This window comes from Bufo gargarizans, chromosome 1 (genome assembly GCF_014858855.1).
Source record: "Bufo gargarizans isolate SCDJY-AF-19 chromosome 1, ASM1485885v1, whole genome shotgun sequence".
Lineage (NCBI taxonomy): Eukaryota > Metazoa > Chordata > Amphibia > Anura > Bufonidae > Bufo > Bufo gargarizans.
Window position 1 is genome coordinate 580,186,371 of NC_058080.1, and position 14,603 is coordinate 580,200,973.

The 14,603-nt window shown below is 42.9% G+C and overlaps 1 protein-coding gene across 2 annotated transcripts in view; it reads right to left on the reverse strand.

Moving 5' to 3' along the window:
• Positions 1 to 1,798: 1,798 nt before the first annotated feature.
• Positions 1,799 to 14,603, reverse strand: part of TMEM116 (transmembrane protein 116) — a 79,941-nt gene continuing 67,136 nt past the window's right edge. The window contains exons 9-11 of one of the 2 annotated variants that reach the window (XM_044275793.1): positions 14,390 to 14,531; positions 7,668 to 7,735; positions 1,799 to 3,041 (exon numbers count right to left, since the gene is read on the reverse strand). In XM_044275793.1, the coding sequence (XP_044131728.1) occupies positions 2,844 to 3,041; positions 7,668 to 7,735; positions 14,390 to 14,531 (408 nt within the window). In that variant the 3' untranslated portion in view covers positions 1,799 to 2,843. The remainder of the gene's footprint in view (positions 3,042 to 7,667; positions 7,736 to 14,389; positions 14,532 to 14,603) is intronic. The other variant, XM_044275794.1, reaches the window with a different exon arrangement.

Here is a 14,603-nt window from a genome sequence, read left to right on the forward strand (position 1 = left end):
GTGCAGCTGAAGGGGTTAAAAATCCTAGGAGAGAGCAGACAGCCCGGCAGTGAAGGGGGCGTGGCCAGCACAGTGACGTCTCGTTTACAGGCCTGTAAACAAACTTTATCAGAGCAGGGAGAGAAGCTGACATCACAGGTCATGTGACCCTCAGTCAAATCTGATAAACCAGGCACTGCAGATAAAGTGAGTTAATTGTAAAGTTATATTTGCCTAGCTAGGAACATAGAACAAAAAAATAACTCGGACAACCCCTTTAAATAGAGTCCAGCTGTGATGTATTCTCAGTATAACTACAGCTGTTCTGCGGAGGCCTCAAAGGTTGGTAGAGAACATCAGTAACGTGGAAAAGGTCAAGGGGTATGAATACTTTTTCAAGGCACCAAATCTGCATGCGTTACATGTAAATTTTCTTGTGGATTTGATGCCGCTTTGCCTCAGATTTCACCCACCCATTGAAAATGGTGGAATCTGCACCAAAAATGTCAAAATGCACAAGGCAGGTCAATTTCCATATGGAAGGATAAAGCAAATTGTAAATGCAATTTGTCTAATCTCATACATCTTGCAGGCACTGTGTATTATGCTTTGGGTTTTCTACACAAGAATCCATGATGAAAAACTGTAATCTGCAATGTGTGCAGGTAGCCTAAGATGGCTTGTTGAGTTTTGATGACTTTTTCTTTTTGCTTCATTGGATGTAAATTTGAATTGTAAAAAAAAAGTCTGGTTACGTCACTGTCATCCACTGTCAGCAGTATATATCCCACAAAAAAAGAGCAAATTCAGTGATTAGTATATATAGCTTATGTAGTTACTGGACATGCAACTCCTTGATATATATATAGACTGAGTGTAGACTTATTAAAGATAATCACTATCTGATCTAAGCACAAGGACCATTTATACTACCCGATAATCTGCCTGTGTAAAGGTGCTGCCGATTATCGGATGAACGAGCAAAACACTTATTCATCACGTAATAGGATCATTTGTGCGACACCTTAATAATCGTTTGCCGGCAACAGATCATGTAATCTAAAGAGCATCTGCTGCTGGCACACATTGATTCTGTATGGGGATGAGCATTGGCATTAGTGATCACTCCTCCCCATACTGTGGAGATTGCTGCATATAAATGTAACAGTCTCCTCCACTGATGAATAGGCGGTTGTCAGGAAGGAACACTTGCTTGCTACATCGGGCCATGTAAAGGGGCCCTAAGAAAGAAGCAAGCAGTTAGTGGGTTAGACAATAATGAATGCACATATCTAGAGATCTACAGTACTGATATAAGCATGAGGCAAAATGTATAAAGATGCACAAGGAAAATATTTTATTTCTTTACAAAATACATATAAAAACATGTCATAAGACACATTTAACACAAATAAAATATACTATTACTGGGTATCAGTAATATCACCCTAGTATGTGCCGCATCACTGGGGAGTGATAGCAATTAGTGCATTCTCATAAACCCTATAAAATGGCTTTTTCTTACAGCTGTGTACGGATGAAGTGGAAAGCAGGCAGCTCTTCACCGGCTGTCCTCTACTCAGACCCATTCCTGAAATCACAACCTTCACCACTAATGGAATGTACACATTTATAGTTCCGATGAAAATGAAGAGTATACGAATAAGGGTCCATTCACACGTCCGTTGTTTCTTTCCTGATCTGTTCAGTTTTTTGCGGAACAGATCTGGACCAGATCTGGACCCATTCATTTTCAATGGGTCCTGAAAAAAATCGGACAGCTCAATGTCTGATTTTTTTTCAGGACCCATTGAAAATGAATGGGTACAGATCTGGTCCAGATCTGTTCCGCAAAAAACGGAACAGATCAAGAAAGAAACAACGGACGTGTGAATGGACCCTTATTGTGTGGTGTTCTTGGGCTGTGGTGACCACACTGTATTTTTCTTTTTTTCTTACAATGGCAGGTGTGTACTGTACAGGCATACAGTTACATATTTCTAGTGCATACCCATTAGGTGGTGCAGTTGAAACATGAACGTCCATCGTATGGTCAAAACAGAACCTTAGGCTGTTGTGTCCTTTTGTCACTGAGATGCATTCAGTGTATCGGTCATTGTACAACTTAATCATAACGTATATCATCAACACAGGGGGAGATTTATGAAACTGTCTAAAAGAAAGACTGTCTTTGTTGCCCATAGTAACCGACCACAACACCTCATTCATTTTTTATACTGCTGTTGAAAAAAATTAACGCTGTGCTGTGATTTGTTGCTATGGGCAACTAAGCCAGTTTTCCTTCACACCAGTTTTGATCAATTTTCCCTTACAGCCATCACATCCAATAAAAAAAATTCTATATTTTCCTTGCAATTTCAGTGTTAACGGAATTTTCATTTCATTGTAAGCTTTTTTACATTCTGTAGACACAGAGAACAACTAAAAAAAGAAAAACAATATCAATAAGATATGATATTCCTTAAGTCCATCAAACTTTGCCAAGTGTTGCGCTCAATAAATATCTGTAGTGTCACTAAAACTGACACCGGACTTGTCCCTCTTTGCACTGTAGTGTAGAACAGACTGCACACATACATATATGATCTATATCAATTTGTTCAGAAGCAACTTGCAGATATCTCCATAAATTGGCATTGTCAGATCTTAACCAAAACGTCAAGAACACATCTAATCTTCTCAACCCTTCTTGACGAAAGAGCAATCTTATACAAAGGTTTCCTTGGATTTATTAAGTACTTTACTCCAATGTATCTCTTAAACACAACGCCCATACTGTAAAGTTCCATTAAGACTTCTTCCAATGTGTCCCATAGCAGCCGTGCTTTTTTTTATGGTGGTCATCAAAATGCAGAAATAGAGCGTGGGCCTATGCAGGTGTTAGAAGTCTGCATGGCAGCATAAAGATTTTTCTGAGAGCGTAGAAGAGGAGTTTGGGTATCTACATCACGGCAGCGGTTTCGTTTCAGGCAACGAATCATTTGCTGTGTCCATCCATAAGCCAAACTGTTGAGGAATCCTTGAGAAACTGCAGTAAATGCCTGAAAGACAGAAGTTGTAGTCGTTTTATGTTCCTTAGGACTCATGCACACGAGCGTATATTTTTTTCCGTGTACATTCCGTTTTTGTTTTTTTAACCATTCATTTCAATGGGTCCGCAAAAAAAACCTGTAGTTACTCCCTGTGCATTCCGTTTCCGTATGTCCGTATTTCCACTCCGCAAAAAAATAGAACATGTCCTATTATTGTCCGCATTACAGACAAGGATAGTACTGTTCTATTAGGGGCCGGCTGTTCCGTTCCGCAAAGTACTGAATGCACACGGATGTCATCCGTATTTTAAGAGGCCTTAATGTGAGAATGGAGCGCAGAAAAAAAGAAGCAGTCCTCAAGACAAATACCAAGTATCTAGCACCAAAATGTTTAGTTCCAGATGAAAATCATCTCATATGTAAGAGCTCATTAAAGTCTATGTACACCTTCGGATGCAATTTTTGTTTATGATTGCATTTTACTCATATTATCAATTTTTTATTAAAAAATATTGAGCCATTCTGTCACAAAGGGTTAACTGTTTTTCTAACTGTGTCACTGGTACTTTCACTTTGTGCTGGTCATCTAATAAACCTTATCTCTAAACTACTGCAGGTCATAAACACCTATTTAAGCCACATTCTTATCAGTAAGATAAGGATTGAGCTTTGATGAGTGTTTATAAGGTCACAGCGCAGAGATAAGGAGCCTGTCTGCTCCCCAGATGACGGAAAAGGCAAAAAATCCACAGGCAGCTAGTAGAGCATCCCAGCTGTGTACAGAAAAAAGGAATCCACATTTTTTTTGACTCAAAATAAGTAGAATACAATAATAAAAAATTGCCCCCAAAGATGTACATAGCCTTTAAATATATTAATGTAATACATGTATTAAGACTGAAATAAATATATATTCAAATTTGTTCTTTTAAATAGTCAACTAGCTCAGACTCTAGACTTTTGTCTATAACTGAAGCCATCGCCCAGTGCTGGATCCATCACACAAGAGATAACAATGGTGCCTGACAGACCTCAATGACCTTCACGTTTCTGTTGTTTTGGTGGAAATAGTGCTGCATGCTGTGCTTTTCTTTGTGTCGATATTGTGCATTAAATGGCTATGAGTGTTTTAATTTTTTGTGCTATGTGACTAATATAATGTTTTACCCATTTGAATATAAATTTAATGAAGCATCCTGGGGTTTTTATCAAGCCATGCTAGAATTCTGGCTTCAAAAAGACGCAAAATTGAACGTTGTATGGTCAAACAATAGTGGCATACTATACGTATTCTGACACCCAGTCTCTGTGTCAGGTCTACCCAGAGAGTAAGATTAAAACTAATACTGGTGAGCTGGGAACTCTTTTAGCAAATGTAAAACTTAGCTTTTACTTTGTTATACAGATAAAATAAGATGAAAAAGGTGCTCAAAGAAGTATAATATATAATGGAGGGTCAGATCAGGTGCCGTTTGGTGAGGCTAAAGGGGTCAAATTAACCTCACAAGTCTCAATGCTGGTGTGAACTCCACAATGCAGCAATATAGCAAAGTGCCTAGGTACACTATCCCTCATAGACCCTAGTCTGTTGATGGGGAATACCTAAATACCCAGCCATTCAGGTATTCCCCATCAACAGACTAGGGTCTATGAGGGATAGTGTACCTAGGCACTTTGCAATAGTGGCATACCTAATAAAACTTATACTACAATGTTATACATATTCAGATCCAGTAGTATGGAACAACACACCAGGTTGTACTTAAAACCATTTTTAGTGTTCTTCAAATAGTTCTCCAATAAATAATTCTCTTTTTTAATCTCCTTAACCACAGAATGTGCTAAGTATAAGGCTTGAGTCATGAGTGTCAATGGTATAAAAAACATTTCTATGAGAAACATCTGTACCAATGCAAACATGTCATTTTGCTTAGTTTACTATTTCTAAATATTATGTTTTTGGAAAACCACGAGAAAAGGGATTTGAAAACATCAGGGTAAAATCCAAATGGTTATAGTCACAGAAGCTTGAGTAAATAACATTATCCTCTAAAGCCAGCTGAAGTAAACTAATGGTAGTTTCTTAAAAGGAGGGCGAGCCCTATGGCAAGGGTGCACGTTTCCTGGTTGGGGGCCACATTGCCAGACCGAACCAACGACGAGGGCCGAAATTAAAATTTAAAGGGGTGATGAGCGGCAGGGGCTATATTGATAGTGATGAGCGGCAGGGGCTATATTCGAATTCGTGATATTTCAAATATTTTGTAGAATATTGGTCATATATTCGTGAATTTTGAGAATTCGAGATTATTTTATTGAATGCAAAAAATCAGCAATGTAAAAATTGCGTAATGCGAATTCGTAACGCGAAATACAGTGGGTCACTTTGGCTACATTTTTCAAGCTGCTAGAAGTTTCATGAGTTTCTCCTGAGACTGGAGAAAATGGTTGGCACGGCGATTGCAACTTCACATTTTAGCAGGTCTGACTACAGATTGGTGCACTAAGTATTATTGTGAACTTGACATTGCTTCCTTCTCACTGGCCCACAAGCAAGAAGCAGAGAGGAATCGTGTTCAGATGGAAAAAAAGGCTGAATATTTGATATAACGAATATATAGCACTATATTCTAAATATTCGCAAATTCTCGAAGTGGCAATATTTGCAATAAAAATTCGCTATTCGAATATTTGTGCTCAACACTATCAACTGAAGTACTGTATCTATGGCATATTGAACACACAGCATATACCATTAATGTCTAGTTCCAGTTCCAGGACTCCCATCTAATGGGAGAAATACATGAAAAATACATGTGAGCAGCCACAAGACATAGGCATACATGTCCGTCACTATATGGTTGGGGGCAGCACAGAATGGTATCAAGGGCCGCATGTGGCCCCTGCCCTATGGTGATTCATTCCACTAGGGCCATTGGAGATCCAAGTATTGCAACTAGTTATGCTGGTGGTTTGTACCCGCCGCCTCTCTCCTTCCTGTAGGTACGGCTGCCGGAGTGTTCACTATCTCTCCTCTGGTGTCTCCCTGACAGTCTGTGCCTGCCGGCATCCTCCTATTCCCTCCAGAGAGGCACAACTGGCAGAGCAGTATGGCTTTGCCTACTTCACGTAGGCTAAGACCTCCTGCTTGCTTGCTCTGCCTCTCTACACATTGTAATGCACGCACACCTCTTCTGGCTATTACAGGGTCAGTATCCGTGCATCTCAGTTATCCCCAGCCAACAGCTGACCCCCTTAAGGTATTTAAGGCACTTTCCCCTATGGGAAGGTGACTGAGCATTAGGTTCTCTTCTAATGTACTGCCAAGGTGCACCATAGTCTAATTTGCCAGCCCATGTACCTACCTCTACCGGTTTCTGGTTTTGACCCTTTGCTACCTAACCTGACCTCTACCTGTTCCTCATATTGATTCTGAGCTGCCTGGCCTGACCCTTAGGGTCCATTCACACGTCCGTAATTTGGGTCCGCATTCGTTCCGCAATTTGTGGACCCATTCACTTTCAATAGGGCTGGAATGGATGCGAATCCACATTTCCGGGAACCGCATCCACATTTTCGGGATCAGCATCTGTTTTTTTCTGGATCCGCAAAACACCTACGGACGTGTGAACGGACCCTTAGACTGATTACTGGATTGCACAAACTCTGCCTGTCCTAACCTTGGCCTGTCCCTGACTACGGTTTTGCCTAATCCCGCAGTGCTTTGCACAGTTGTCTCTTGAGCCCCAGTGGGTCAGCAGTCACTGAACAGAGACTACTCCAGGAGGTAGTTGCCTGGTTTCCCTGTAGTATAGGTATTAAAAGGTGAAGACCAAAGGGCTGCCAGGATAACGTTTTAGGACCTTCTCAAAGTCAAATCTGTTCAGTGGCACAGCAAATCCACTTCTGTAACAACTACATTCACATGGCCATGTAAATGGTTTGTGTGAATACGCTATGTCCGATGCCAAAAGAGAAAAAAAAATCACTATGGTAAACCAAAAAATTAATGGGGTATTAGAGGTTTTCCAAGATCTTTTGTAGCGCCGCCGCCTTCTCTCAGCTCACCATGCAGAGCCATAAGTTGTCAATTCAATGGGGATGAGCTGCGCCTAGGCCATGTGTTCAATAAACGAGACACCAGATGGCCTAGGCAAAGCTTCGAGAAGGGCGCTGCACTACTGCAAGCGCCGATACCTTCTCAAACAGCTGATCGGCAGGGGTCAAAGGTGTCGGACTGCGACCAATCAGATACTGATGACCTATCCAGAGAATAGATCATCAGTTAAGAAAATCCCTGAAAGGGGTTGTCCGAACTTGAAAGTCTCCACAGAGCCTCTATATGTCCTAAAATAATAAAAGATTGGATATTCACTACCTAAACGCCCCCCCCCCCCCCATTCCCAGTGCTACCACTCTAGTCATCACCTGATTGCTGCAGCTAGTCTGTATGTATAGGCTGTAGGATTGATGTAGCTATATATGGAATCTAGTGACTGACTAATTACTAGCTTTCAACGTTTCATGCTGTATTCTGCTTATGCTAGTGACTGGCTGCAGCAAACACATGCTGTATACGGCTGTTCATGAAACTAAAATCCTCCTTTAAGTTGAAGGCCATTCTTATAAACTCACCTGGATATAACACAGTACTTGGTAGCCATCAGTTACCTCCTTCATGTTAACTAAGGTCAGTGTAACAACTGCGATAAAAAAAGAGAACTATTACATCTTATATTCCAATGCATACATTTAAATGGGTTTTCATAAGAAAAGTACTTATCATGTACCCACAGGACAGAGCTCTTTCTATATCAATCCCATAGAAGTGAATGGAGAAATGGACAGACATGCACAGCATTTATGTGTCACAACCAGACAGCTGAGAAGCTCTGACAGAAGCCTTTCAGAACCTCCTCCTTGAGTTCTCTTTGTTGTGATGTTCAGTTCCTCATCTCGTTAGCCTCTCTCAGCTGTCATGTAGTTGGACTGATTGCATCCCTTTAAATTCCTCCCCATAATGCATTAGTGTGCGGCTTATACAACTTCCTGGAGTGTGTGTGCATGCTGATCCTATTTTCCAGCCTTCTACAAGTTAAGTGCTGTACATTTATTTGTGATTTTCTGTTTGCTGGATCCCAGGTGACCCTGACTCCCTCCGTGTCTAGTGTAGGGAGTCGGTGGTCGTGTCCCCTCACTATTGTAGGGTGTTCAGGTGGTATATAGTCGAGGTACGTGGATATGCGATCATCCACCATTGGGATTTTCGCATAGGCTGAGCAGTCAGGGAGAGTGCCAGGTCTTATGCAGGGGTCTCCCTTTTGTTCCTTAGTTTTGGATCCAGTGAGTCATATATTCATTTTGCATTGTCTTGTTTCCTGTACACCTTTCGTGACATTATAAGCCGCCAAAACCGTCTCAAGCATGGATCCGGTTTCACTTTTGACTAAACGCTTCCAGGGTCTTTCATTGGAGGTAGCTGATCTCCGTAAGACTCTTTCTCAGTTTCTAGTGACCGGTTCAGCTTGCGTTCATGGAGTTTGTTCTGAACCTAAGATCTCGCTCCCGGATACGTTCTCCGGGGGTAGTGAGAATTTTGTGCGTTTCAGAGAGGCTTGCAAACTCCATTTTCCCCTTCTTCCCCATTCCTCTGGTGATGAGGAACGGAGGGTGGGGATCATTATATCGCTGCTCAGGGGTAACGCTCAGTCGTGGGCCTTTTCGCTGCCGGTGGGGGCACGGCCCCTCCGTTCAGTGGATGATTTCTTTTTAGCCCTGGGTCAGATATATGATGATCCGGATCCTGTTGCTTTGGCTGAGTCTAGACTACATCTGTTATGCCAGGGTAAACAATCCGCAGAGATATACTGCTCAGAATTTCGGAGGTGGGCAGCTGATACTGGTTGGAATGATGCTGCACTCCGAAGTCAATTTTGCCATGGTCTTTCAGAGGGATTGAAAGATGCATTTGCCTTTCATGAGAGGCCTATCTCCTTGGACTGTGCTATGTCTCAGGCCGTTCGTATTGACAGGCGTCTTAGAGAGAGAGGAGAGATCTCTCCTTCCTGTCATACTCAGTCCCAGGACAGTGCAGCGGTCTCATTCTATGCGCAGGGGTCTCAGTCGCTGTCAGCCCCTTCTGAGCAGGAGCCCATGCAGTTGGGGTTGATTGCCTCTGACATAAGAAGATGAAGCCCGCATGGGAAGGTTTGTTTTTGTTGTGGAGGTATAAATCATTTGGCAAATGTTTGTCCCTCTAGGAGATTCAGGCAGTTTTCTGGGAGTAATAAAGAAACAAAAAGGAAAAAATCTTTTAAAAATGTTCCATCTGTTACTATTGGCAGGGTTGAGGCGGAAATTGAAGGTTTTCTGTTTGCTTGTAGTTCCCGTTTTGTCCTGCCTGCCAGGGTGGCGCTAGAGAGCAAGAACATTTTTTGTGAGATTTTTGTAGATAGTGGAGCAGCTGTCAATCTCATTGATAATCATTTTGCGATAACTCATGGTTTCCAGGTGTGCACTTTGGGAAAGGATATTCCTGTTTTTGCTATTGATTCCGCTCCACTTTCTCAGAAATCATTAAAGGGCATAGTTCACAATTATCGTTTAATTGTGAGTGATGCTCATGTTGAGGATGTGTCATGTTTCGTCCTTAGCGGATTACCTACTCCTCTTGTGTTGGGGCTACCCTGGCTCACTAAACATAACCCCACCATTGATTGGCAAGCGAGGCAAATAAATGGTTGGAGTGACTTTTGCAGAGAGAATTGCCTCACGACATCTGTTTCTGAGGTTTCTACTAAGACTGTACCACCTTTTCTCTCAGAATTTTTGGATGTCTTCTCTGAGAGTGGAGTTCAGGATTTGCCCCCGCACAGGGAGTACGATTGCCCTATTAATCTCATCCCAGGCGCCAAGCTCCCTAAATCTCGTTTATACAATCTTTCCCAACCTGAAAGGGTCGCTATGCGTGCTTATATCTCGGAGAGTCTGAGAAAAGGACACATACGACCCTGGTTTTTTCTTTGTTAAGAAAAAAGATGGTTCTTTAAGACCTTGTCTGGATTTCAGGGAGCTGAACAGTATCACTATTCGTGACCCTTATCCGCTTCCTCTGATCCCGGACCTGTTTAACCAGATTGTTGGGGCTAAAGTCTTTTCCAAATTAGATCTAAGAGGGGCATACAACCTGGTCAGAGAAGGAGACGAATGGAAGACGGCCTTCAATACCCCTGAGGGCCATTTTGAGAATTTGGTTATGCCTTTTGGTTTGATGAATGCCCCAGCCGTTTTTCAGCATTTCGTGAACAGCATTTTTTATCATTTAATGGGAAAATTTGTATTAGTGTATTTGGATGACATTTAGATTTTTTCTCCTGATTTCAAAACTCATAAGGAACACTTACGTCAGGTCTTGCTCATCCTGTGGGAGAATAAATTATACGCGAAACTGGAAAAATGTGTGTTTGCGGTTCCATAAATTCAATTTCTGGGGTTTCTTCTCTCCGCTTCTGGTTTTCGCATGGACCCCGAGAAGGTCCGCGCTGTGCTTGAGTGGGAGCTTCCTGAGAATCAAAAGGCGCTGATGCGTTTTTTGGGCTTTGCCAATTATTACAGGAAGTTTATTTTGAATTATTCCTCTATTGTTAAACCACTCACTGATATGACCAGAAAGGGGGTAGATTTTTCTTCCTGGTCGGTAGAGGCGCGTAAGGCCTTTTCTAATATCAAGGAGAGTTTTGGTTCCGCTCCCATCTTGGTACAACCTGATATTTCTCTACCCTTCATAGTTGAGGTTGATGCTTCTGAGGTGGGTGTGGGTGCGGTCTTGTCTCAGTGTTCCTCTCCTGCCAAATGGCGACCGTGTGCCTTTTTCTCGAAGAAACTCTCCTCCACAGAGAGAAATTACGATGTGGGAGATAGGGAATTGTTGGCCATCAAGTTGGCTTTTGAGGAATGGCGCCATTGGCTAGAGGGAGCCAGACACCCTATTACCGTGTTTACTGACCATAAAAATCTGACCTACTTGGAGTCAGCCAAGCGTCTGAACCCGAGACAGGCCAGATGGTCTTTGTTCTTTTCAAGGTTTAATTTTGTTGTCACGCTCCGCCCTGGGGTTAAGAATGTGAAGGCAGATGCCCTGTCACGTTATTTTCCGGGAGGTGGGAATTTTGAAGACCCGGGTCCCATTTTGGCTGAAGGTGTGGTGGTCTCTGCTCTTTTTCCTGAATTGGAGGCAGAGGTGCAGGCAGCCCAGTCAGAGGCTCCTGATCTTTGTCCTCCTGGGAGGTTGTTTGTGCCTCTCGCTTTAAGACACAAGATTTTTAAGGAACACCACGATACGGTCCTTGCTGGGCACCCGGGGGCAAGAGCCACAGTGGATCTCATCGCTCGGAGATTCTGATGGCCTGCGCTTCGTAAGTCGGTTTAGGGTTTTGTGGCAGCCTGCGAGACTTGCGCTCGTGCCAAAGTCCCTCATTCACGGCCATCAGGTCCTCTCCTTCCCTTACCCATTCCTTCCCGTCCTTGGACACATCTGTCCATGGACTTCATAACGGACCTGCCTCGTTCCTCGGGGAAGACTGTGATTCTGGTGGTGGTGGACCGTTTTAGCAAAATGGTGCATTTCATCCCTTTTCCTGGTTTGCCCAATGCTAAGACGCTGGCGCAGGCATTTATTGATCACATTGTCAAATTGCATGGTATTCCTTCAGACATAGTCTCTGATAGGGGCACGCAGTTTGTTTCCAGATTCTGGAAGGCTTTCTGTTCTCGCTTGGGGGTTCGGTTGTCATTCTCTTCTGCTTTCCACCCGCAGTCGAATGGCCAGACAGAGCGCGTCAATCAGAATCTGGAGACATATCTGCGCTGTTTTGTGGCGGAGAATCAGGAGGATTGGTGTTCTTTTTTGTCCCTTGCTGAGTTTGCTTTAAATAACCGTCGTCAGGAGTCCTCTGATAAGTCACCATTTTTGGGTGCATATGGGTTTCATCCGCAGTTTGGGACTTTCTCGGGAGAGGGGTCTTCTGGTTTACCTGATGAGGACAGATTCTCCTTGTCTTTGTCTTCTATTTGGCAAAAGATTCAGGATAATCTAAAGAGCATGAGTGAGAGATATAAGCGTGTGGCAGATAAGAGACGTGTGCCTGGTCCGGACCTGAATGTTGGTGATCTGGTGTGGTTGTCTACCAAGAATATCAAATTGAAGGTTCCCTCCTGGAAGTTGGGTCCTAGGTTTATTGGGCCTTACAAAATCCTGTCTGTCATCAATCCTGTTGCCTACCGTCTTGATCTTCCTCAGACTTGGAAGATCCATAATGTTTTTCATAAGTCCTTATTGAAACCTTATGTTCAACCCATTGTACCCTCGCCTTTGCCTCCTCCTCCGATTATGGTTGATGGGAATCTTGAATTTCAGGTCTCTAGGATTGTGGATTCTCGTCTTGTCCGCGGTTCTCTCCAGTACCTCGTTCATTGGGAGGGTTATGGTCCTGAGGAGAGGATGTGGGTCCCAGTGACGGACATTAAGGCCACTCGTCTCATCAGGGCTTTCCATAGGTCCCATCCTGAGAAGGTGGGCTCTGGGTGTCCGGAGTCCACTCGTAGAGGGAGGGGTACTGTCACAACCAGACAGCTGAGAAGCTCTGACAGAAGCCTTTCAGAACCTCCTCCTTGAGTTTTCTTTGTTTTGAATTTCAGTTCCTCATCTCGTTAGCCTCTCTCAGCTGTCATGTAGTTGGACTGATTGCATCCCTTTAAATTCCTCCCCATAATGCATTAGTGTGCGGCTTATACAACTTCCTGGAGTGTGTGTGCATGCTGATCCTATTTTCCAGCCTTCTACAAGATAAGTGCTGTACATTTATTTGTGATTTTCTGTTTGCTGGATCCCAGGTGACCCTGACTCCCTCCGTGTCTAGAGTAGGGAGTCGGTGGTCGTGTCCCCTCACTATTGTAGGGTGTTCAGGTGGTATATAGTCGAGGTACGTGGATATGCGATCATCCACCATTGGGATTTTCGCATAGGCTGAGCAGTCAGGGAGAGTGCCAGGTCTTATGCAGGGGTCTCCCTTTTGTTCCTTAGTTTTGGATCCAGTGAGTCATATATTGATTTTGCATTGTCTTGTTTCCTGTACACCTTCCGTGACATCATGGCTGAGATCAGAGGCAGACAGCTATAGAAACAGCATAGCTCACGTTTCTACAGTGTTCGCATAGCACCCACTTCTACCGGGATTATAGTAACAGTGTAGCATGGTAAAAAGTAGTATACTCCCATTTCCATGGTCCCCTGTGATGACTTGTCAACCCAGTGTCGGACTGGGATACCTAGGGCAAACCAGTAAAATTTATTTTGGGGGCCCACCGTACAGATACATTCAAATATAATAAATATTTTAACAAGTTTTTTTATATGAACACAGGCTGGTTGAGGTGCTCTGCATTGAATACATGTTTGTAGAGCAGTACGTCAACTGTGTCATGTGCCACTTGTGCAGGGGGTGGGAGACTAGGGGCCCACCGGGGGATTCCCCTGTACCCCTGTGGGCCAGTCCGAGCCTGTGTCAACCTATACAACTGCTGCACCTATGATTGGCTGCAGTAGCCTTGTTAAGACACAAACCATCATTGCTGGAGTCTGGGAGACAAAATCCAGCTGGAAACCACAGAAAAATCTGGAGAGGAGCGGCAGGGAATTTGCAGATGAATATATTGATTTTTCAAATGAGTTTCCACACCTGCAAATTTTGTCGCGGATATGCAATAAATCTGCACTCAGCAGAAATTGATATGCTGCAGATTCTGCAGAATGTGGATGAGATTTTCTGCTAAATGTATTCTGCTGTGGATTTTTCAACCATCTATCTGTCCAGATATTCCACAGTCATTCTGGTACATGTGGATGTACATTAACAGATAGAATTTTGATACTTAGGTGATGTCACCCAAACGCCTTTATTTTTTGTTAAAACTGGGACATATGGTAGCACTGTAGGAAAGGACAGGACGTTTTCATTCATATATAATAGCGTTCTAAGGAGCAGGAAAATGCTTCAGTTGTTGCTGTGTAATCTCAAATTTAAAAAAATTATATATGTAAATTTCCCCAAGTAATACCTTGAGTGAATGTCTAGTAGCACTATAAGGTAGTGGAACACTATATACATTACATTTAAATAAGAGGAAATTAGTCAAATTGATCTGTGGTTCCCCTTTAACTAATTAGCTCAGTACTATAAAGGTTGTGGTACAAAACTATCACACTGTCGGTATCAAAATATGACTAAAATGGCATATTACCCTTTGTGGTGACAAAGAAAACCTAGGAGGGCGACAATGTTCGGGGATGTCAGACTGACCTGGTAAGCAGCAGAAAAGAAAGATAGAGGGAAACAGTAGAAAGGTATGTCTTGTAACATTGATGACAGCCCAGTGGCCTTGTAGTGATCTTGAGTCTTTTTGTATCATTCTGAATAACTGACAGATGTAACCCAATATGACCTAGAAATAGATAAAATATACAGGTTATGACCACGAGTTAACAAAGTGTGACAACAGTTAGACAATTTTTGT